The 23,684-nt window shown below is 40.5% G+C and overlaps 1 protein-coding gene across 7 annotated transcripts in view; it reads right to left on the bottom strand.

Moving 5' to 3' along the window:
- The window catches only part of ARHGAP24 (Rho GTPase activating protein 24), a 259,532-nt gene that overhangs the window by 13,304 nt on the left and 222,544 nt on the right, over positions 1-23,684 (bottom strand). For all 7 annotated transcript variants that reach the window (XM_075421196.1, XM_075421197.1, XM_075421195.1 and 4 more), the window contains 5 exons: positions 18,625-18,832; positions 6,527-6,659; positions 4,220-4,293; positions 2,813-2,934; positions 110-1,178 (listed from right to left, as the gene is read on the bottom strand). In XM_075421196.1, coding sequence (XP_075277311.1) covers positions 110-1,178; positions 2,813-2,934; positions 4,220-4,293; positions 6,527-6,659; positions 18,625-18,832 — 1,606 coding nt within the window. The remainder of the gene's footprint in view (positions 1-109; positions 1,179-2,812; positions 2,935-4,219; positions 4,294-6,526; positions 6,660-18,624; positions 18,833-23,684) is intronic.

The following is a 23,684-nucleotide window of genomic DNA, read 5'->3' as shown; positions in this document are numbered from 1 at the left end:
AGCACCCAGTGACTGCAGCTAGTGCAGATTGCTAGCAAGTCACAAGAGGGAAAATTTCTTGGATTTACTCTGCAAAAGGCAGTCAGGTAGTAGAGCCAAACCATCTTACCTTTTTATCCTTGTTTCATACTCTAGTTTTTGCTTGGCCATCTCCTGCTTCAAGCTGGACACCAGGCTGTGTAAAGCCCTGTGATTGTTAGTACTGTTGGCCACAAATGTTTCACTGTTATCGCTGCTGCTGGTGGCTCGACTGCTGTGGCCCCCCCCACTCCTCCTGTCACTTTTGTTCTCATAGTCACCCAGGTTAGAGAGGTCTTCATGTGGTGGTCCATCCAGCACAGAGTCTTCAAAGTTACCCCCATAAAAGTCCTGCTCAGGGCAAGTAGTGGTGGATGAACGACAGGAGTTGGAGTGCTCCGGGAGGGATATTTCACAAGAAGATGTTGACCAGGTGGCGCTGTCCACACTCTGTTTGTCATCAGAGTTCACCACAGAGAACTGCTGGTGGACATTGTCATAGGTGGAAAGCCTGTTGTTCTGGCCTGACTCACTCACTGATTCCTTCTGCTTGTTGTCCCTTACAGTGACGTAGCCATTGGGCATCCAGCCCGGGGTCCAGCCGTTGAGGGTGTTGCTGTGCCCATCTGTGCTAGAAACACCCATCCGCACACCTCCGTTTTGCACGCTGTGTGTGCCCATCTTAGTCACCGGTCCTTTCAAGGATGATGTTTTCCTGGTTTGCAGGGTACAGTTTGGTAAGGTCTGGCTCTTCTCAGGGCCCTCCGCAGAGCTGCTGAAGGACCCATTGGTGACTATGCCACTGCCTTTATTAAAAGCAGGATTTTTTTTCACCATGAGTGGTGGACTTCTGGTCGCATCGAGTTTCTGGATGCTGTTCCTGGGACTATTTGTCTTGCTGCCTGGCAGAGCAGTCGGAGACTCAGTGTCCATGCTTCCTCTTTGGGGAGACTCAGTTTTGTCCCAAGAGCAGCGCCTCACTGCCGTCTCCTTGGTGTTGTTATTCTCTTTGTTTTGTAGCTGCCCCACAGTCGCTTTCTTTGGCATTTCGTTGTTGTTGTCGCATACCTCAGGTCCCATCTCAGGGTCTACATCCTTGGGAAATAGCTCTTCATGTTTGCTAATCATCACTGACATGAGCTGCTGGACTACTACTGTGCCTGAAAGGAGACACCAAGCACATGGTCATTAATGGCCTGTGTTCTTTAGGGCATAAACACACTTCGTCCATCAGATTCCATAAACACTTAGTAAACATTCAGTTTATACAAACAGTTATGCAACGCATCCATCTGTGTAACACTCTGAATGTTTAACACACCTGAAGTGCTTCTGGCTACCAGGCCAGATCAGCAGCACCTCTTCCTTCCATCAAACCAAGCCAGCAGGTCTCACAGACCCCCTAAGAACAGGAACTTTTGCGAAGAAGCTACTACTGTGACAGAAATCTTCCCAGAAAGAACACAGAAGGAGATAATGAGTAGCAACGTATAACATCATTGTAAGTAATGTATTTCAACTCAGTGTGGCAATCATTTTTAAAACACTGCACTTGTATTTAGTAGTTTAACAGAAAGGGACAGGCAAAGGATTTGCACTGCTGCACAACATATGTTTTGGTCTTTTGGAGCAAAACAGGGCAGTAAATGACAGAATTTCATGTGAAGCCTTTTACCACTCCATGATAAGACTGCATTCAACCAGAAAACCAGGTGGACGCCTGCTCTTGCAAACCCTTTTGAGTCAAATGCATGATCAAACCATTCTCTATGACAATAAGAATCCAGACATTAAAGTGAAGGTGATGATTAAAAACTCTTTCCACATTAGAAGGTTTTCTGGCTTGTCTGAGCTACTGTTCAGACAGCTAACCCTGGGTATTCACTACTTTCACACATGATTTGGAAACACCATGTTTCTGTTCATAACAACACAGTTGTGCTGAGAATTAAACCGAAGAAGGAGGAAACATAAGACCAAGGAAAAACAAATAAATGAACAAAGTATATGGGGAATTTTCGTGAAGAGAAAAAGCACCAAACTCACAGAAAAGGAGTAAATTCCACACACTCATTTATAAACTACGAACATTTCACTTTTGTGTTTTGGTAAAATTTTCAGTGCAGGGTCTGTGTACAGCCCTAATTTCTGGGAAATTTAAGTAAATCCTACATATTAAGAAAAAAGTGTTTGGAGGGAGAAAAGGTATCATGTACTGTATGGAGAATTAAAGTCACAAAGATTAAGCCTAGGAGGAAATTATAGGAGGAGATTATCATGGCCATATTTTTGTCTTAATCACAGCAAAATGCTACAGCTGGACACTGCTGTAAATAACAGAATGCAGCTGACAATTTGATCACTGTTGTGCAAGAAGGCATGTAACATACCACTGCCTTGTGCGGGATTCTGCATAGGTCACTGCAGTATGAACCTGTACTAACTTTTTCTCATCCTTAAGAACTGCAGGTGAAATATTAACTGCACTCCAACCACACGTGCTGAATAAGAATATGCCATATTTGCAGCAAGTTTTGAGAGAAAAAGTACATTTTCAGTGAAGCTGCCAGGGCAGCGCAACCTCATGCAAAGTCTGTTTGCAATGCTCACATTTCAGTCACTTTTACAGTAACTATCGAGATTTAACCCCGAAGTTCATTCAGGTTGAAGAATTCTGTGTCTATTACAACAAATATATGGAATTTACTGCACATACTACATGGACTGGTATGTACTCTTAATAAAACTAAAGACATTCCTTTTTTCTATTACAAGTTATGTACAGTAAGCTCACCCTCCATGATAGTCAGAGGATCTTCCACTTTGGGGCGAAGGATGTTGGGGCCAAAAACGGTAGCCAGATTTTGCACACTCATTTTGTTTACACCTGAATAGGACTGGACTTCATCAAGGAATCTGTGGAAAAGAAAGAGGCCTTTAAGGAACATGTAAAAAGGAAAATTAAAAAAAAAAAAAAAATCAAAGCACATGATGGTTTCTTAACATAGTTCAGGTATTCCATTCCAAATCCTCATGGAACCTCTTGAAAGCTCAAGGCTATTCTCCCTCAACTTCAAAATAATACATTCATAACAAAATTTAAATCTCAATCTGGACTGACTACAAGATAACTCTGTTGAAGACGGTAACTTTCTCCAGCATAATTAATCAACTACTTGGCTCATGTGGACAAGTTGACCATGAGGCAGCAGTGTGCCCTTTTGTCAAGAAGGCCAATGGTATCCTGGGGTGCATTAAGAGGAGTGTGGCCAGGCCAGCAGGTCGAGGGAGGTTCTTCTCCCTTTCTACTCTGCCCTAGTGAGGCCCCATCTGGAGTACTGAGAGGGGATATTATAAATGCCTATAAATACCTTAAGAGTGGGTGTCAAGAGGATGGGGCCAGACTCTTTTCAGTGGTGCCCTGCAACAGGACAAGGGGCAATGGGCACAAACTGAAGCATAGGAAGTTCCAGCTGAACATGAAGAAGCACTTCTTTACTTTGAGGGTGACGGAGCACTGGAACAGGCTGCCCAGAGACGTTGTGGATTCTCCTTCTCTAGAGAGAAGTATATCTGCCTGGATATAGTCCTGTGCAACCTGCTCTAGGTGACCCTGCTTTAGCAGGGGGGTTGGACTAGATGATCTCCAGAGGTCCCTTCCAACCCCTACCATTCTGTGATTCTGTGTGGTTCATAAAATAGCTTTAAAATGAAAACTATCAATTAAAAAAAAGTTCATATTCCTTAAAAAATGTTTTTTATGGTAGGAACTTTCTGTAAGTTCACAAATTGCAACTAAGACATGGTTTTTGTGATCTTAGCTGTATCCACAAAACTATTCTATGTACTACAAGATATACACAGTTTTCAAGGATACCACACTTCAGGAGTGCACAGCCAAGGCCAATAACTGCAGTTAGAAATGGGAAAACCAGGGTCGTATAAAGAGGACAGAATATATTCACTTCTACCTTCTTGCGTTTCTTGTTTAGTGCAGCCTGCTTATGAAAGTCATAACTGTGGACCTTGATAGAGCAAATTAGTAATTAGTCATGCAGTAAACCTGTAATTTTAGTGCATTCACGTAAGTTCACCAGCCCTCTGGGAGTAACGCTTTTCCCTCAGGACACATACACAGACAGGTTTGTCTGTCACCTCACAATTATATGTACCACTGTGATATTCTTGCAAGAGCACTTACCTACAGATGTATTTCAGCAGATTATAATTGACAGCTGGCAGGCTCTTCACTTGCTTCACCAGTTCTTTCAGGCCCTTTAAGTGGTTTCAGGGAAAAAAAAAGAATGCAGAGGCACAGTTTCTTAGTATTTTACCAGAGATTCAAAAAAAATCTCAGCAATTCCAATTACAAGACAATAAACACATCACTGACGCTGCTGCGTTAAATGCTATGTACAGGTTACCATCAGGAATAGCTTGTAGAACCCATTTTGTCTGGGGAAAGCTATATTTGGCTAACAAGGATTAGCTCTGGATAAAATTAAATAAGTAAATAAATAAGTTGGTTTCATTCTGTGTTGGTTTCATTCTGTCTTTCCCTGCTCTTTGGACCAGCAGCTCCGCTCCTCCTCCAGCTGATAACAAGGCTGAGGCTTCAGGAACAGTTCTGGTTTGAACTAGTTGGCATTTTCATATGAGAAACTATGTGGGTATTTTACCCAGTTCTGGTCCATACTAGATGCAGACCAATAAACCATACTTTCAGTTTGTGACCACTCTGAGAATGGGACTATCACACACTAATTTCTGTGCCCTGTGGAAACAGACCCTGGCTACACTCCTTGCCAACCAGTGCCTTTAGGCTCTTTTTCAGTATGGGGCTTTGGTACTTTGCCAGCATCAGTGGGGTTTTGATTACAATATGTTACTAAAACAAATGCTAATCAAGATGGGTGGACCATGATAGAGCACAAGTTTGCTGGCTGTGGGCTAAGAAAGGAAACAAGATGCACAGCTCTCTCCCTTAACAATGACTGCCCTTTTAACTTCTGCATGGAGAAAGACCAACTGAAAATGTAGTCAGGCAGCCTTATAGCTGGCCTACTAAGCCACCATAAAGAGGATTTAAGTGGCTGTAGTATTGATTTTTCACAAAACTGCCAGCACCAAAAGGTCGCTGTAATTTGAATCTTGCTTTAAAAATTAATTTAATAAAGTGCTTCATGGCATAGTTGAGAGGAAATACATAAATACACTCTGGAGTAAGCCAGTATAAAATGACTAAAAATTTAATCTGAAAATGAGTGTCACTGCAAGTATAAACTGCATGACGACTAACCACGGAGATGTCAGGTGGCTTTATATTGGAGCTATCAATGGTTAGAGACATACACAACATGCACAAGCAAATAGCTGGAACTTCAGCTCTGAGGATCCCCTGCCAAAGAGCAGCTCAATTTAAACCAGCTGAACAGCCCACTCCCACCTTTTGCAAGCAGCTGACAGAAATTTGTACCTTGCAGCAAGCTGTAAAGGACAGTGAAGAAACCCCTCTGATTTCAGTGGGTGTAAGAGATTATGACCATAGAAGACAGTTTGCCACAGATGTTTCTTGCCCCCCATTCCATTGGACAGGAACTACCACCTCTGCTGTTGATAGTCACCAACTGAAGGCTCAGAAATGAGGCAGTCTCTCAGTTAGAAAAACAGAGGCTCCTACTCAATTAATTAGAAGATAAGGTAGGAGGGGTTCCAGTTCTAGCAGGATTTGAAATGTCAAAAAGGAATTAAATAGAAATAACCATCTTAGACAGTTAGAGGAGTAGATTGAAATCAACAGAATGAGACTATTTGTACATACTTTGAAAAGAAAATATCAGGGATGACCTCATTGCCACTAAGCACACAGAACAAAGTGAAAACAAGCACTTAGTTTCTCATGTCTTCAGACTAATATATAGTAGGCCCATGCCACTGCAGGGCACATATTAACAGTCAGAACACTTATTTTGTTCATCTGTGTTATGCTGTTTTAAAAGCCTGGAAGGTGGCCTGCTTCCGGTGGCCTGCTTCCAGTGGCCTGCTTCCATCTTTCTGAGGCCTTCTGGTTCAAATGATAGGCAATAAATAGAGTCAGTCCACTGGCCTTCAATCAAAGCCAGTAAAATTTGGCATCCTGACACTTAGGAGAAAATGATCCCTGACTTAATGGCAGGAGTTGGACAGCAGCTACTAAGACCCTTCCTTTTACAGTGCAGAATGATAAACCCCCAAAACATAAGTCTCTTGCATGCAAAATGGAAGCTATTGACCACAATGATGTTTACCTGAACTGCATTCAGTGACATGCAATAAATACAGCTACGGTTATACTGTGCACCTTTATCTAGACTTCCAAATGACCTAGGTGGCAACAATTTTCACACAAAAACAGCCTCGATTAATAGATGCATAGCTTAAATTAGGATAGGTAATCACCAGCTTCTCTCCTTCTCAAAATCAGAACATGCTAGCCTTTTATTTCATCTTATTCAACTTGCCAACTCACCATTTCTTCCTCCTTGCTAAGCATTTTGGCACAGGAAAGAAAATCTTCGTATTTTGCATATGGTATGACAGGTTCTGGGAGTTCCCTTAGGTACAGCTTAAGCAGTGATGCCACTGTGTGCACATCCGTATTGCTGTTGGGTTGGAACACAAGAAGTCGTTACTATGAATCAGGGTAATACTGTGAGACTGACAGGCTAAAAACTGCACCTTGACTTTTCAACTGTCACCCCAGATTTTACTCATCAACAGTATATACATTTATAGATTATATCTGTAACCTGTTTTTTGTTTGTTTTTTTTTCCTATAAAGAACTTAAAGATACATGCAAGCAAGAGTCTGTCAACTCTGCTGATTTATTACTATAAACGATTACACATAAGGCTCTATTTGCAGGCACAGCTATTGAGAAGATCCTGGCCCTCACTGACAGGCATCTCACATCAGGCATGCAAAATCCGTTGTAACGGATGCTTTTCATTTTTACCTGAGCCAGATACCAGGCATTATATTTACACAGTGGGGATTATTCGCCTACCAGGGATGGCCCCAGCTCCCAAAACATGCACAGCATGTCTCAATTCCACTGTTATCACCATCTCCTCTGATATTAGTATTGAGTAAGCAAGTTTTAAAGGAGACCATAGATACCACAGATGTTTAGTTGAAACTTCCCCATTGGAATTATAGTTCTTTCGCTGGCATGCATCTTTTTCCTATGGGGTCCCACAAAATGACTACTGTGCCTTTTAGCTGTACCGTTGCTCTGAAAACCTGGATATACTTTACACACAGAACTGTAAATCCATGGGAAATTAGTTTTAGTTCTGTCCTGTACTGAGTAAGCTAAGGCACTGCAAGTTACCAAACTTAGAAAATGTCTAAGTGCTAGAACAACAGGTAACATTACAGGATTGACAGTCAAAGACCTGGTGTGACATGCTTTTCATAATTACATTTGCACAAACTTCAGATATTTTTGGATACAGCTAGTAGGAGCCTAGGCTGTTTATCAGGCATATTAAAAAGTAAGAAGATGGGGAGAAAGATCAAAAATCACAGGTTCAGAGTATGTCACAAAACCTGCTTAAATCTTTCTATGGTGTGTAAAGTTACATTGTGGTAACTTAGTAGTACTTGTCTGAAAAGAAATAAATAGAAATAGATAAAAACTACAAGTCAGCATGAAGAAATCTCTCTTGTGTTACTTCCCACTCCATCTTTGGGCTGAGCTACTCAGGCACTTATTCAAATCCTTACTGGAATGTTCTACATGCTTTCCTTGGTTCACATAAAGAGTTGTACTGCAAGCTGATCTTTCTCCCTCTAAATTCTGAAAAATCAACCCCCCAGATATTAAATTATGCTAATTTAATTCATAAGAAACAGAAAATGCACATTTCTGCAGCGTGGATTGTTGTGTACTTTCTTTTTCTTTGAAGACTTCACACTTGGAATATTTTTTAAACTCACAGTCTCTCAAAGGGAACCACTGGTATTTGACACACTCAAGTTTTGCTACAGGTATGTTAATCACCATTTTGGAACGATCTGTTAAAACAATGATGGCTTTTACTAAGTTAAATCTTAACACAAATGATGGGAACAACCTTAGGTTAATGTGGTATGGTGTGAGCAATCCAAGTCCAAATAGAACACGAGAAATGATAAAGCATTTTATATATTTAAATGTTAACCACCACCACCCTCCTAGAAATCAATTCCCAGAAAACATTGTTATTTCAATCATGAATAATTCCCAGCCAAAATTCCAAAACACATTTTGTAGAGAAACTCTATAAACAAAGCACTAATGCAAATCCGCATTTTTAAGGAAGGTTTAAATTCTAATCCCTTGATTGCAACCCTCTACTTGTGGACTGGCTTGGATCCAAAATGGGAATCCTGTACTTACCCCACCCTGCTCCTCGGATGCACATATAACATATGCAAGGAACACAAAACTAGGCATAGTTGTACTATTTTATGAGATTTCAAATGCTAGCTCACATTTGACCTCTAACCTTTGTCTTCTACCTATCGCCCAATCAAGATGCAAACTAAGTGAACTGCAGTTCTTCAAATCCTGGCCAATAAAACTCTTCACAGACCGCACAACCTGAGGGCTTAAAACCCAGACACCAATAATCTCCCAGGTAGTTGCTTACATGTCTTGTTGCTTTTGGTGCCCACAAGCAAATTGTACAGAGAGATTGTCAGTTTCCTAAGTTGTTGGTACATCAGGAAAGCAAAAAGCAAATACAGAGGGAAAGACTTTTGCTAGTCAGACTCTGAAGCGCAGCAGTAGCCACTGAGAGCATATTTGAACAGGCAGCCTTAGGACACTGCCCAACATTGCAGCATGAAAGGGAGCACAGTTTCCCGGTTTCAAGCAGGGAGTCAATAAACTGAGTGACAGATGCTCTCTATTAACCCCCACCCTCCCACCAGAGAAAGGGAAAAGGAGGAAAAAGGAGAGACTTACAAATTGAATATAAAAAGTTTTTGCTAATAACACTAATAATACTAATAGTATTAATAATAAGAGAAACAAAACAAAATGTACAAAACCGGTACTGAGTTTCCCGGAACTGGGTGCCTGGTGCTGGTGTCCCACTAGCAGCTGCCGGGCAGCACCAGGAAGTCCCAGACTGGACTCCACAGTGGGCAGGAACTGGACTCAGGGATGCACGGCTCGGAATCTGGATCAGGATCACAGGTAGAACAACAAGCAGGGTCCTCTTCGGAAGCCGGCCATGGATGAAGAGAGTGAGACCCTTGTGATCCCCCAGCTTTAAACTGAGTATGACGTGCATGGCATGGAATACCGCGTTGGTCCATATTGGGTCACCTGTCCTGTCTGCCCCTCCCTTCAAGTGCAACCCCTTCCGCCTCCTCACTTGTGTGACCTAAGAGGTCTATTGGTGACCTTGGCTGCTACAGGGGCCATTTTCTGCATTCCTTTCCTACCGTTAGCTCAGTGTAACCATAAACATCAGGTGTTACCAGCTTTGGAGCGGACAGTGGCTGTAAAATACGCAGCCAGCTTCAGAAAAATGCAGTTACTTAGAAGAACTTGCTGTAAGGAAGATTCACTACAAGAGAATCGGTTCTGTTTTAACCAAAACAACAGGCCATCAATCCGCAGAGAATTTAACTCTGATTGCTCAGCACTGATGGTCTTTCTGAAGATTTAATTGTTACTGTTTTTATTATTTCAAAAGGGAAACTCCCCAGGCCTTGTTGAAGCACCGAACCACATTTTTCCAGAGGCTATTTGCATAGAACTAGAGAGGCTTTTCCAAAATACAAGATTCAAACAAGATTGAAACAGGCTGAGCAAGAGAAATTACTGAAGAACAATTAAAAGTTAGTATACAGGTCTCCCAGTGAGGGGATTAGGCAGTATTATTTTCCCTTCTTTGTACTGCCAGGATTCTGCTTCATGTAGTACATAAGAATAATATTACACCAGTCCCCTGGTGCAAAGTGGAATACCCGTTCCTTGAAGGCACAGCAGTTGGAGGGCAAAAAAGCTGAAGAAGGGGACAAAAGCCCTGAAAACTGATGCAATTTATAAACATTCTCCTTTCAATGTGAAGTACTGATAGACTATCACTGAGAAGGGTTAGCTGAGTGACGCAGTCGCTTTTTTTTTCTTTTTAAACTTGCTTCTGGTGATCGAATGCTAAGGCAATACCACAGACTGCCATAAAATGGTGGGATTGCAAAACAAGGTTTTGGAAAATTTTTGTGTTTTTTTTTTTTTCCCCCTAAACTGTACTAGAACACCGTTTAGGACTTAATCTATCTGTACAGAAATTACCATGCAGATTTTGGCAGCATAAACAAACATACATACACACATATACTGTCTGCAAAGTTCTTTAAAAACTGGACTTTAAAATTCTGTTCAGCAATAGCTAGACAAAAGCTAGAAATGTTCTTCTTTCAGTATAAATATTGTATAAAAACATGTCAATATTTTTATAATAATGTAACTGAAAGAGTGTTTCATATAATCTGAGACCTGTTTAGACCTTGCAGTCTAGTATTACCTTTTTCACTTTTTGTTTTAAAATACAGAGGAAAACTTAAAAATGGCAGACTTCAGTTTTAATCCATCTATATTTTAGGTGTTTCAATCCACAAATAGCATTAAGCACATTTCAGCCACAGAGGACAGCTGTAAGCTTCAAAGGACTCCTGAACTGCAATCTCTCTTGAGGATCGGGAGCATTTATGCCCCTTTCTGGTCTGCAGTGTTCTATCCACAGACCAAGTCAGCCAATAGCATTTATATAGCTGCCTTGAGGGCATCTGTACAGTTTGTAAAATGTGGAACTTCCCAGGCCCTGTAGAGGACCTTTTCCACCTTGACTTTTTCCAGCTGCAACTGATCGGTTAAGACAGGCCAGCATCTCTCCCTTCAAACCTGGCCCTACTTATATTCTAGGGCCATTACAGCTACAAAAACTTAATGATTATACCTATCTTGGTATTTCTTGTGCTGACAGTGTAATATCAAAGTGTTCCATGATTACACATTTATAATTAACATGATTAAGAGTATTCCTTAACAAGTATTAAGATTGAGTATGCCAATTCCAGCAGAAAATCCTCTGTTATCTGAATTGGAACAACCCTCATTAATTGAGGAGGGCTTCTCTAAGTGCACAATGAATAAATTACAAGCTTGAAACAGGAAAGACAACGCATGACACAGAAATTTGAATGCAACACAAATAGCATCAGCAAGCTAAGAAACAGTCTATTTCAGCATGTTGTGCTGGAAAGTCTGAGAAAGACTACTTATCTCACTAAAACATTAATACTGCTTTACTGTTGTTATGTTTCCAAAGGAGTGTCCCCCACTGCACCACTGTCCATGCAAAGCATTACAAATGCATATGCACCACAGCCTCTCCTGTCATCAGACTACACATATTCAAAGCCCCATTCATCTGAACTTTGTCATTAATATCCCTCATGGCATTGCTGTTTTGACTGCACTTTTCTTTGTGATACCACAGACACTGTGGAAGTGTCTGTCAGACCGATTTCACTGCCTGGAGTTTTTCACCCTCTCTACCATAAACAAAAATTACTGAAGCCCAGCAGGTCACCAGAAATCCATGCATAACCCTCACGCTCAGACAAGCAGACAGTGTGTTCAGAGAGCTGGAGTCAGCACTTCAGAGCACAAAGCCAACAAGCTCCTCATAAACTCCGAGAGAGGAAATATTAACAGGGCAAGGTCACATTATTGAAAGATTAATGCTGTGCCAAAAATAGCTCTAGATCATGATGACACATAAACAGTTTGCATAAAGAACAAAAGTAGGGAACACCAAGTTGTGAGGCTATAATTAAATTTAGGAGTTCTAGTAATAAAACAAAGGAGAATAGTTCCAACAGTTTGTGTACCAAGTACATTCCCAGAATTTCTAGAATTACAGCTCCATCATTTCAGATGTGTCACAGATCACAATCCTGGAAACAGACAGTCTCCTCACCAACATATCCTGTACCCACCACCACATTTGCTGACTGTCTCCCTGCTTAGCTGCATTCAGGTCTGTAGAGCAGCTCTCGGACCACTATAGGTGCTTTCCTGACACGGGAGGATGAGTTCCTAACTGGCTGCCTGGTGCGTACCTTTGCTGCCAGTCAGCAAACAGCGTAAGTGAGATGCTAGAGCCCATGATAAAGCAGTGATGAAACACTGAGTAAGCAACGTCAAGGGAATATTACAATGTGCATAACCACGTGCAGAGAGAATCAGAGCATTGTTACTGCTGAGAAGCCAGTATCCAGAGGGAGAGCAAAGCCTGTGTTCAGTGATGTTAACAGTCGTTTGACTGATTTTGGGAGTCAGGCTTTGGTCCAGAAATTCAAAGCTCAGATCAAACTCATGACGTAACTGGTTAAATGTCCTATGTGATTTTGGTTCCCCTGTGTAGATATCTTCAAAGCATAACTCTCTATATCATTTGCCTATATAATGCATGTTTAGCACAAGCAGTACTGTGCCTAATCTAAGTACCAGCTGAAATTTTGCCTACAGCTTGTGAAACATATAAGAAAGCATTTACCATTTTAAGCCCTCAGCTGTTGGTCCTCCTCTCCTTACTGCCACAAAAGCCTGGCTCCGCTTTAAGTTAATACTGATCTCAATTCTTATTTTTCTGTTTAGACAGAGAAAAAAAACAAAGACATCTTCTGCTCCTTTGTCCTTGTGCTCACGATTTTTACAATCCACACTGCCTTCCAGGGACCCATTCGGGGGTAAGCACCACAAAGAATACTGCTGATTGATAGACTCTGTTTCCAAGTTAGATGTTCACTTCAGTAATTATAACAGCAGCCAATTCGTTCAGGTTAGAGTGGTGCTTTAAAAGCAGCATGAAGACAGGAATTTAGGACAGACAAATGAAAAGACAAATTCTATGGAAGGACATTAAAAATTACTTAGAAAAATACAGATCCTTAAAGAGAGACACAAGTGCTTCCAGGTAAGGTGGGCAGAGGCCTAGGAAACAGATGCGTTCCTATCAGGAAAAAATTCAGCCAGCTCCAGTAAATACACTGCTAAATTATTTTATCATTTGTTACGTTGTTCAGAAGGGCTGTTAAGTTTCTACAAGATTCTGCAGGGATTGCAAGTATATATAAAACATGGAAAAATACCACAAATAAACTACCTGTTTTTGTTTACTGGAAGAGAAAGCCACAAATCTTGCAACCCTAAGTAAGGGTGCTTTAAAAAACATACTCTCAGACCTTCCACATAGTAACAAAATGTCATCCTTTCTTAAAGGTAACCATAGCCATCAAAGAAGTCATTTGTCATTGACAAGCGAAATACATGGCTGCCTTTTTTTTTTTTTAATCACAGCTGACAGACCAACTCCATTTCTGAAACTCAAATTCATGCGAAGAAACTGCAAATGTTCGTTCACTGCCAATAGCTAAAATCACACTCTCCAACAGCAGGACACCAATTAAACTGATTCAATGACCCTTGTTGCATCATGCTACAAATGTGTCTCCTAACATGTATTTAATTGCTAGACTAGGTCTTTAAGTTGTGCCATGCACAGACGTTATTTCTGCTAGCTGGTTAGAAAGCGGGCTGGAATTAGAAAGGATGTGGTAGTGGGTCCAGAGGCATAACTGATGAGCAGATTGTGAGGATCAGGGAAGGAAGCCTGGAATAGGCAGAAATGAACAGGAATTTTCAAAGGCCTTAAGGCCATTTGTGTTTGGCAGGAACCAGGTTTCTAGTAAAAACTTCACATAAAAATGTTTTGTTTAGAGATTACTGCACTTTCCCACTAGGAAGAGAATAAAGTCTCTGCCTTGTGGGGAACTATATGCTTCTAAACAAAGAAATTCTTATGTACAGGCTTGTATTTGGAAAATAAAAGAACAATTTTCATAACCAGTGGTTTCCAAGTCAATGTCTAGCTGCAGTCCGTACAGTGCCAGTGCAGATTGCAGCCCCACTGAGACAGGTCCAATTTCTTACATTCACCAAAATTTTAAAACATTCTCCTCCTCTGGAGCAGAATAAGAATTGTGCATTTGGTCCTTCTCACCTTGAGGATATTACACTAGTACCATCCTCATCATTGTCTTATTTTGCTTGAACAGTCCCAGTGACTAAATGCACAGGAACATACCAATTTACATTCTGGATTATTTGGCTCCAGCAAATAATAGTTAGCATTTGCCAGCTATCACATACTGCCACTTACATACCCTTTTCTCAGCTGATTGGAATGGTGACTAGAGCAGTAAGTAATACTTTGTCCTATGACGTACTACATTCTTCTTTAGAGGAATTCATACCCATGAAAGAATGTAATAGGGATTTTGTTTTGCTAAACACGCATTTATGTGCTTCCTTTCTCTTTTGTGCATACACACGAATGCAGGCAAGTGAGCTATGTAACTTTAAACTCTTCTGAACTACTAGACTATATACATCAGTGATAGTAGTTATGAAAATCCAAGCCGCATGCATCAATGAATCACTTAAGTATTAATATTGGTTTCAGTGACATTTCAAATATTTTTTTCTCCCTGACCAATCTTAACTCTCAGTCATCTGATAGTAATTGTGATGAGCAGTAGATGGAAAGAGGTAATATAAAAAGATAAATCTGATTTTGTACCGCTTCTAGGTAAAAATTGTAGAACAAACCCTTATGTTATTTTCCTTAGGCAGTGCCATATTCACTGTGCTAATTTTACAGAACAAATAGTCATAATCCACTTTGGATCATTACAAATGTATGATCTGTAAAGGAGCTGAGGGACTTTAAATTTATAATATAAGTCACACAAGCAGACAGAAGCAAATACCCTCAAGGGCAAGCAAAATGGATTCCCTGGAGAGCATAATTCTACACAGAGGTGGAGCTGTACTGGAAATACCAAGGATACTTCAAGCAGTAGCAAGCATGAGTGATTGCCTAATTGTACTGTTAGTTCCTTAAAGCAGATTTCACAATATGTGCAGATACATACAGAGGGAGTGGGGTATTTATTGATTTTTGGTTTTTATCTGACACACAATTCTCAGTTGTTTTTTTTTTCTTCACACAAAAGGCCTCAGCAGTTCTCAGTTGTAGCAGCTGTACCTCCCCTTTACAAGACTGCAAGAAGTGCTGATGTTCCAGTTTTCATACTAGGTGTGCTGGGGTGTTGGATATTTCAGATCAGATACTGCATTTTCTCATTCTCTGAGTTTAAGAGATTTCAAATATCAGTTCCATTCTCATACACATAGCTCACTATTCTTCAGCAACACCTTATCCAACTATAAGAGCAAGATCAAATTAATACATGAAGGTTTTTGCCACTCTCCGACTTGTCCTGGATTCACTCTGCATTTTTATGACCGACTTCAGTATTGGAACATCCAGCTGCTAACTCATGTGAGAGCTACGATTCATCAAACACGTTTCATGTTTCAAAACATGGCTGCGTTTTCTTTTGAGCAAAGCTGTTTTGCTACTTCTTTCAAATGTGCCACAGTTGTTCTGCCTGCATTCGTTCTGTGGTCTTCTTTGCCAAAGGGGTGTGGGTATAAACGCAAGAGGGGAGAAGGGCAGGGTCTCCATAGAACCATGGACAGCAGCTGAACTCTGGGCAGATCCGTGCCTTTGAACTCCATCTCCGAATGGCTGTAAGGTGTTTTAAGACGGTGCAACCATCTTAAAACAGAGATGACTTTTTAAAGCAGTACGAATCATGGCTGTATGATCTTACCTTTGTTTTTGCTTTGAATTCTACAAGTCATATATCTTACTGAACTAGCTAAGAAAGCATAAAGATTATTTAATGCCTCACACAAACATATGCAAAAGCCTACACACACATTTCAAAGCATCTTCACTTGTTCTAAAGTCTTTGACTTATGTGCACTTCTACACAGAAAAAATGTCAGTATGAAAAATGGTAAACTCCTCAAACATCAGCTCTTTACATTAGTTCCAACACTGATGACAGCAGCTAGTCTTTCTACCAGTCAGAGCCAGTGACCTGGCACTGCTAAGGAAGCATGACCTGGATTCCATTGTGCTTTGTGCCCCATCAACAAAATCGTCATCTCAGCTCTAACTGCAAAAATCTTTATTATTATTCACATATGAGAATGAGCAAAGTGTAAATTAATATACAGAACCTAGATTGATTTTGCACTATTGGACTTTTGAATAATAATAACAACATATAATTACAGATAAAATACAGTGGATCTGGAGTTTCATGAGAGAAAGTAAGCATGGACCCCTAACATATATTTTTTTTTCTTTTTTCTAAAGCAACTTTTCATATTGTGGCCACTTTCCAAGAGCTCAACTTGCCAAACAGGTTGCATCAAACCTGGAGACCATGCTGCTGTTCAGCACAATGAAAAGTTACCCCAAAACAACGTAATCACATAGGTGCTCTACAAACACTGTGAAATGAACTTCATCTCAGAAGTTTATAAATGGAACAAAAGGTTGGAGGAAAAAAGTAGGTGCCCAATGGAAAGAACAGCAGAGATCAGAACAGAACGTATGTCTGTCTGACTTCCAGACCATTGCTACAATTAAACCACACCTTTCTAAAATCAAGTGTGAAAAAGTAAACAGAAAAAGTACCCTTCACAATGAGACACGTGGACGTACAAGGTCAGTGTTCTATAAATTCTCAGCTTCAGAAGCAGAACTGCAGGACCAGCAATTTGTAGGCAACTCCAGCTGAAGTTTTTAACTGCTATAGTAGAGATTATGTGCCTTCTTCACAGCAGTAGCATGCAAAATCTCTTCTCCATTTCATCTGCTAAAGCTCAGCTAGCATGCCCATTCCTGGGGCTCATTAGTGTGTGCTACAGATGTTGCTAGATAACCTTGCAAAAAAAAAAAAAAAGTATGTGGCTGAGCCCTGCTCTCATTTGTTTTGAACAGTTAGAACTTGTGCACCTCTTTCAAGCTGTACCTCTCAGTGGGGTGTTCAGTACATCATCTTCCTGGAGTCTGGGGTGGCTTGTTTTCGTGAGCATTCCCTCCACATTTATTTGGCTTAGAGGCATGGAAAAAATAACCTTTTGTTTCTGCCATTCGCCTACTTGTATCTCTGGTAGAAGTTGTGCCAGAGACACGACCAGTAATATTTATCTTAATGTCCAAGTAAGGAATACACACCCAATGGATGGTTCTTTACCGTTTTTAAGTAAGTTACACAGTATTTGGACAGTCAGCAAGTATGCTACAAGCATTTATTAACACTGTCACTTGCCACAGTTCTCTGGCTCCTTAAAACTATTTTCTGGTCAATTATCCTAACTATCACCTTTCAACGAGAAACTAATAAACCTCATGGGATGACAATTTACTTTTCTTTCCAGAGCATTATAAACTCTTGATATTTCTTAATGTGAGGGTCAGGACTGAGGAAACTGTTGGAAATAAAACAGCAGTACAGATGTCTGCCTTCTGTGCATCTGTGATACACATACCTTCATGCACAAAAAATTTGCTCATTTCATAGGAACAGCGAAGAGAGGGAGGCAAATGATTTCCAGCAGTCAGGTTCATATCATGGCATGTTTTGGTCCTAAAAGATCGAGCTATGCTTTCCTTCCTGTTACTTGTATTGCTGTCAGTCAAATGTCCCACAAAATAAATGTAACCTGCCTCTTCCACCTAATTCACATTAGACCCTCAATTGGAGTCAAGTATCCTGATTCCATTTTGGAGGTGTGTTATGGATGTCACTTAGGGCACACACTGAGAGCAACCACCTGTTTAACAGTCTCTTGAACTGGAACTTCATTACCATCGTATTAATTCTGATCAGAGTTAAAAAGGCTATGTGGCATTCAAAATCCACTGGTTCTGTTTCTCTGATTGCACACTCTGAATATGTGGACTACTGCTATCAATGCTCATAGGAGGAGAGCTGAACTTGCACAAAAAATTAATCTTACAAAAGACTGAAGTCATACACAGCTGTGTGAACAGGACTGGGTTTCCTTAGCCCAGCAATTTCTCATTAGCTTTGCAAAACTGTATAAATATTGGAACACAAATTGGACCTGGACCCTCAAAACCACGCAATTTGTTATTATGGTCACAGTGACTTTTATTTTAAGACCAAAGGCACAAAAATATAAAGGAGCACTTAAAAGTAGACTTCCCTTCCTGTCAGTTTTATAGGTAACAAAACATATTGAAATTGGTGATAAAGAGAAATTCTTCCTTTGTGGAACTGACTAAATGCCCGCATCACCACTGTATTTCAAATGATTCTAAGATCTAGGCAATCCAGATATTTTTGATTAAGCCAAACCATTACCAATACTTCTCCTAACCAGATTTCTACAAATGGAAATTCTCCAGAAACGCTTTGAAATCAGACATCAGAGTCAGAAAAATAAGCAGACATTTTAAGTGATAATAGGAAACATACAGAAAAACCTACAACAACATGTCACTCTATCTGTTGCTGCCACGTGTTCTAAAGCACTGTGGGTCAGCCAGTACAGCAGATTATGTCCTATCTAGGCTTCAGGGAGTGGGGGACAGCTGGAGGACTTCTACCTGTCAAAAGAAGGCTTCTCTCCACAGTCAAATGCATCCTGTAACTCCTTGACAAGATTAGCCTGTCCAGGCAGTCGAAAAAGGCCTTCTTCCTTTAGCCCCCGCTGTCGGATAAAATCCACACACTGTTCCACCAACATAGGAGCCAGGTGGTTCCCATATCGCTTTTCATATCGGACAGTATCTTCCAGCTTCTGGCCAAAAATACCTGCATGAAAAAGAGAGATGTGACTTGACTGAAATTAGTAAAAACATTTGAGGAGCCCATGTCTTCTATTACAATCCACACTATTTACAGGTCATTTGAATGCATGGACAATTAACCTACTGCTTTCTTAAGAATAAAATGCTCAATATCACCATTGATACTCTCATGGAAATACTAGACTGACATATTTACAACAATACTTAAAAATATTTAAAAAATTAAAATACTGTCAATGATTTTTCAGACCATAAGCACAGAAAACACAGAAATCATACGAATAGGATTTTCTGTTTCAAAACTTCTGATTCAAAAGTAATACACATCTCCTTCTTTTGTTCATGCCTAATTATCTATTAAAAAAACAGGTAGCTCCTGTATCAGTTTCAGTGGCACATAAATGTTACCTTTACACATCAAGGGCTAAAAATTTGTAAATACAACTCAGGATTTTGTTCCCACTAAACCAAATTATTAATTATGTTTTTCCACACATAATTACCATAAGACCATTCCTATAATGTATTACCAATTGTATTATCACTGTCTGCTTTAGCAACAATGAATCTTGTTTATCAAAAAAGATCCTGACATGAAAGGTAAAATACGTCAGATGAACTGCAGGAAACCTGCATTCATACTTAACCTCAGAAGAACAGTGGTTCTTTGTTCATGTACTCGTAATTTATGGGTGAATGAAGTTTTTGAGCCAAAAGCAAAAGCTTATTTAAACCAGTAGGAACTGTATGCTCAGTGAAGGATACAATTTGACTTACTGCTTCCCCCCCCCCCTCCACTTTGTAGTGTACGTAATTGGAAAAGGAGCCTTCCAAGCATAGGTAGTTTTTTGGTCTTTAGCTTCAGATTGAAACATCCTTTCAGAGTAACCTACAATGTGTACATAATTCACAGGTCACTTGTAAGGGGGGAGGTTACTTTGCACATGCTCCAGGATGTTATGGTAAGTGGGTAGCAGGCTGTCAGTCACCCATACTGAAGGTCTGGGGTTTGTAGTTAAGTGCAATTATTTTTACTGTAGCACAGGAAATAAGTGGAAAGTATTCTGAGATGCAGAGCAGCGTATTTGTGATTTCCATAGTACCCACAGTCATGGATGCCAAAAACAGCAGTAGGTAAAGAGACTGAATATCACACAATCACTCTTTATTAGCTCACTTTTTTCATGTTGTACAAAACCCAAAACCTGACAATTAGCAGTTAAAGAAGGAATATTTGAAATTTCACAGTGAGTCAAGCTAAGAATACTGACTGATGTGGAATATTTGGTGTCTGCAAAGTTCAGCCTCTGCATGCTTGCAGGCAGAGGAGTTAAAGTATGTTTTCTTAATTCTTACCTACCTTCTGCAAAGTGCCTATGAGGATGGCAGGAGTACTAAATGAATTCGGGTTTCTTGAATTTGTCTGAGTTAAGGGTTGCTGCTGGTCAACATGGAAGAAATCCTGAAGTCCCTCCATTTTCTAGACCCTCCTTCTGAAAGTAGTAGAATTAAGGAGAAAGGTCCACTGAAAGTCAGTTAAGGAATCTGTGTGATTATGGGAGTTTGGGGACTCCAAAGTCCTTCTTAATACACAAGAAGGCTGCTGTTCAGTGTCCCCAAAATTGTCCCCTCTCCTTGCCGAACAAGCCCCACTTGGGGCATGTGTTCTAGCTCCCAGCCATCTTTGTGGTCCTTTGCTCAACTCCCTCCTGTTTTATCTTCCCCCTCGCCTTGCCTATTTTTTTTTTTATTTTTATTTTATAATGGACACAATATTTGGAATATGGCCTAAAAAACACTGAGCAGAGGAGGTTAATCACTTCTCTCTCTCTGCTGGATCTGTTCCTGCTGATACTTCCCAGAGTGCTGTCAAACTTTCCTTGCTGCCAGGTCCACTGCTGGCTCGTGTCCAGCTTACTGTCCCCCAGGGCACCCAGGTCCTTTCTGCAGAGCTGTTTCCCTTGGGTTACTCCTTCTTAGGTATAGGAATTGACTGTCCTACTCCAGTTTGTCCTATGAACACACAGTCTGAGCTTACCTTCAAGAGCCCATGAGATCTCTTGGTTTTAAACACAAGAGTTTTTGCCTCTTTTCAAACAAAATTAATAAGACAGGATATTCCAATTATATGATGTACAATTACAACTCACGCCCACTGACAGCACAGTTAGTATGCATAAGATTTGTCCTATTGGCTATACTTTCTTCTCTCCATGTTAACATTCTATAATCAGTAATGTGCATTTTGCAGCTTACATTTGCAGAGGAAAGAGTAAGTTCTCAAACCTACCAGACTGCTTTGAAACCCCTATTAGTAATGGCACTGCAGTCAAAATGCATACATTTTTTGTGATGCTTGCCATTTTTTTTTCCTCTTTCATTTTAGAATTGGCTTTCAAAGCATGTCTAATGGATAACAAATAAAATCAGAATAAGATTTTTTTGCCTTAAGTGTAAACATTGAATTGTTTCTACTACTGACTGCAATAAGATATACTGTAAATTAAAGAACTTTTATTGAGACACTTAAAATACACATAGCTAGGAATGCCTGAAGGAGAGATGGAATAACTAAGCCATTGTCTTGGATTTGACAGATTAGATTCAGATCCTCTACAGTCCTCAGAACACAGTTGCATCAAGTCTGGCCACATACATGCTTCACAGCCGGAGGGGTAGGTGTATGCCCCACAATCCTCATGTGTCAGATAAAGCCTCAGGGACTTGGATCCCCATCTATATGAATGGTGATAATACCATACCTGCCTCACAGGCATGAGGATCTCCACACTCAGCTTTGGGAAGCTCACAGCTAGCGTGGTAATTCTGACAACCATGTAATAACCTAAAGTTAAGACCTAAGTCTCATGGAAAATCACCACATCACCATTTACTACACTCTGCATTCTCCAATTTGTTTGGCTTTGGAATTCATCTCAGGCAGGCTTGCTTTGGTTTTCAAGTCTAGGCTGAACTACTCCAAAAGAAGTACTTCCTTCAGTTAACAGACACAGAACACTGCACCAGGCAGCACTTCGCCATGAAAGGAATCAGGCATGACAAGCCTGCTTAAATACTGACCTGAAGTTACAGACTTGCTGATGCCTTATGGAAAAAGTATTCAGTTGCCAGGGGCAGAGGTGGCGGAAACATGACAACTCTGCTTCCACATCATGTAGTCATAACTTTTACCCTGCTCATCATCTTTCTGGTCTCTGTTGGGTTTTTCACTGTTTTGGAATAAAAGCCATGATCATTGCCCTGTAAGGTGCGCCTTCTACTGTCCCTTCTAATGCTTTTATCCCCTCTCACATCACAACTAACGGCTACAGAGACATTGCAGATTAATAGTTTATGAAGACTAAGACATTGACTATTATCAAGCAAAGGCAAAGCTGTGAAGGATTGTGGTTGCAAACATACAGTTACCTTAGTGGCCGGCAGAGGCAGACAACAGTGAACACTATCAGATGTAATTTGTAACTACTACCATCTCCTTTACAGAGAAGCAAGGAAAAGACTTACGGAGACTACAACATAACCAAAACCACAGAGATTATTTCACATGCTGTTTTTTAAAAAGTAAATTTCCATGACAATAACACCTCTGTGGAGAACGAAATAAAAGAAAGCCCTCATAACTCATGTTGTAATCCAAACCCAAGCTTTCCTCCTAAATCTCAATGTCTCCAAAATCCAGAAATGCACAGATGCACGCTTGCTGACCTGTGGTTTGGTTTATCCTTGGGATATGGTTCCAGGGGGGAAAGAAACAAGAATCCTTGAGATGCAGAATGGCAGCAGCTTGGCTTCCCCACAGCTGGTGGAAGACAGGGAAACTTACAGGATTCCAGTTCTGACCAGTCATTAGATTTAATTGTCAGAGCTGCTTTTTCAGAGAGGCCCTTGTGGGACTTTAAAGCTATATCCAATTAACCCACGATCACGCATAACATCAAAGAGGAAAATCACATGCTAGTAAAGGGCATGCCGAGCAGTTATTCATTAACTAAAACACACCCATGGCAGAAGTTTTGTAAACATTTTAAGAAACTGTATTTCCAATCCTAACAGATACCCATAAAGCTTCTGAAAGACACTATACTGCTATATGCAAATTCTGTGTATGTCTACTCACAAGTTGTGAAAGTACTGTGGTGTTTTCAGTGGTACATATTCACAGCTGAAGTATGTTTTAAAAATCTAAGAATGCTATTAGTCAATGATTTTCTTAGCTGCTGAACACAGGCAGGGATCACATCTCAAGTCTATTGACTCCAAGCTTCTGATTCAGTAAGAAAAAAGGCAAGAGATCTAGGCGGTAGTTCTGTCTCCTTACTCTGTAAGGAATAGCTTGAAAAAGCCCACCTGCCACTCTAGCTCTATCACAGCACACACACTCAGCAAGTCAGAAGGTTTCTGCCTTTCCCAAGTCACCCCTCAGCAATTCAAATGACAGCATAATTTTCAGACAGCATAAAGCACAGAGGGCTGATGCTTTCAAGAGACAGCCCAAGCCTGTACATGTGTTCTCTCCACATGCAGCAGAGGATCTCTGTCCTTCCAAACAAGTTCTGAGTTTATGGGCTATACTGATCAGAAAGGGTCAGTTACGGTCAAAGGAATTGACCTCAGTTTAGGATCTAGATGATAATTTTAAGCAGCTCTCAATCCTACATCAGTAATTCATTGACAATGAAAATAGATCAGGTGAATGAATAGCTTTCAACAGCAGGGCTGGGAAAAAATGTCCTGGAATAACACAAAGAAGTGGCTGTCATGGCCACATAACACTTAATATGGAGTTTTATATTATTTCTTATCAGCCTTCTGGTCCTGTGTTCCCCAGCACTAAG

This window comes from Opisthocomus hoazin, chromosome 5 (genome assembly GCF_030867145.1).
Source record: "Opisthocomus hoazin isolate bOpiHoa1 chromosome 5, bOpiHoa1.hap1, whole genome shotgun sequence".
NCBI lineage: Eukaryota > Metazoa > Chordata > Aves > Opisthocomiformes > Opisthocomidae > Opisthocomus > Opisthocomus hoazin.
This window is presented reverse-complemented; position numbering and strand designations above follow the sequence as displayed.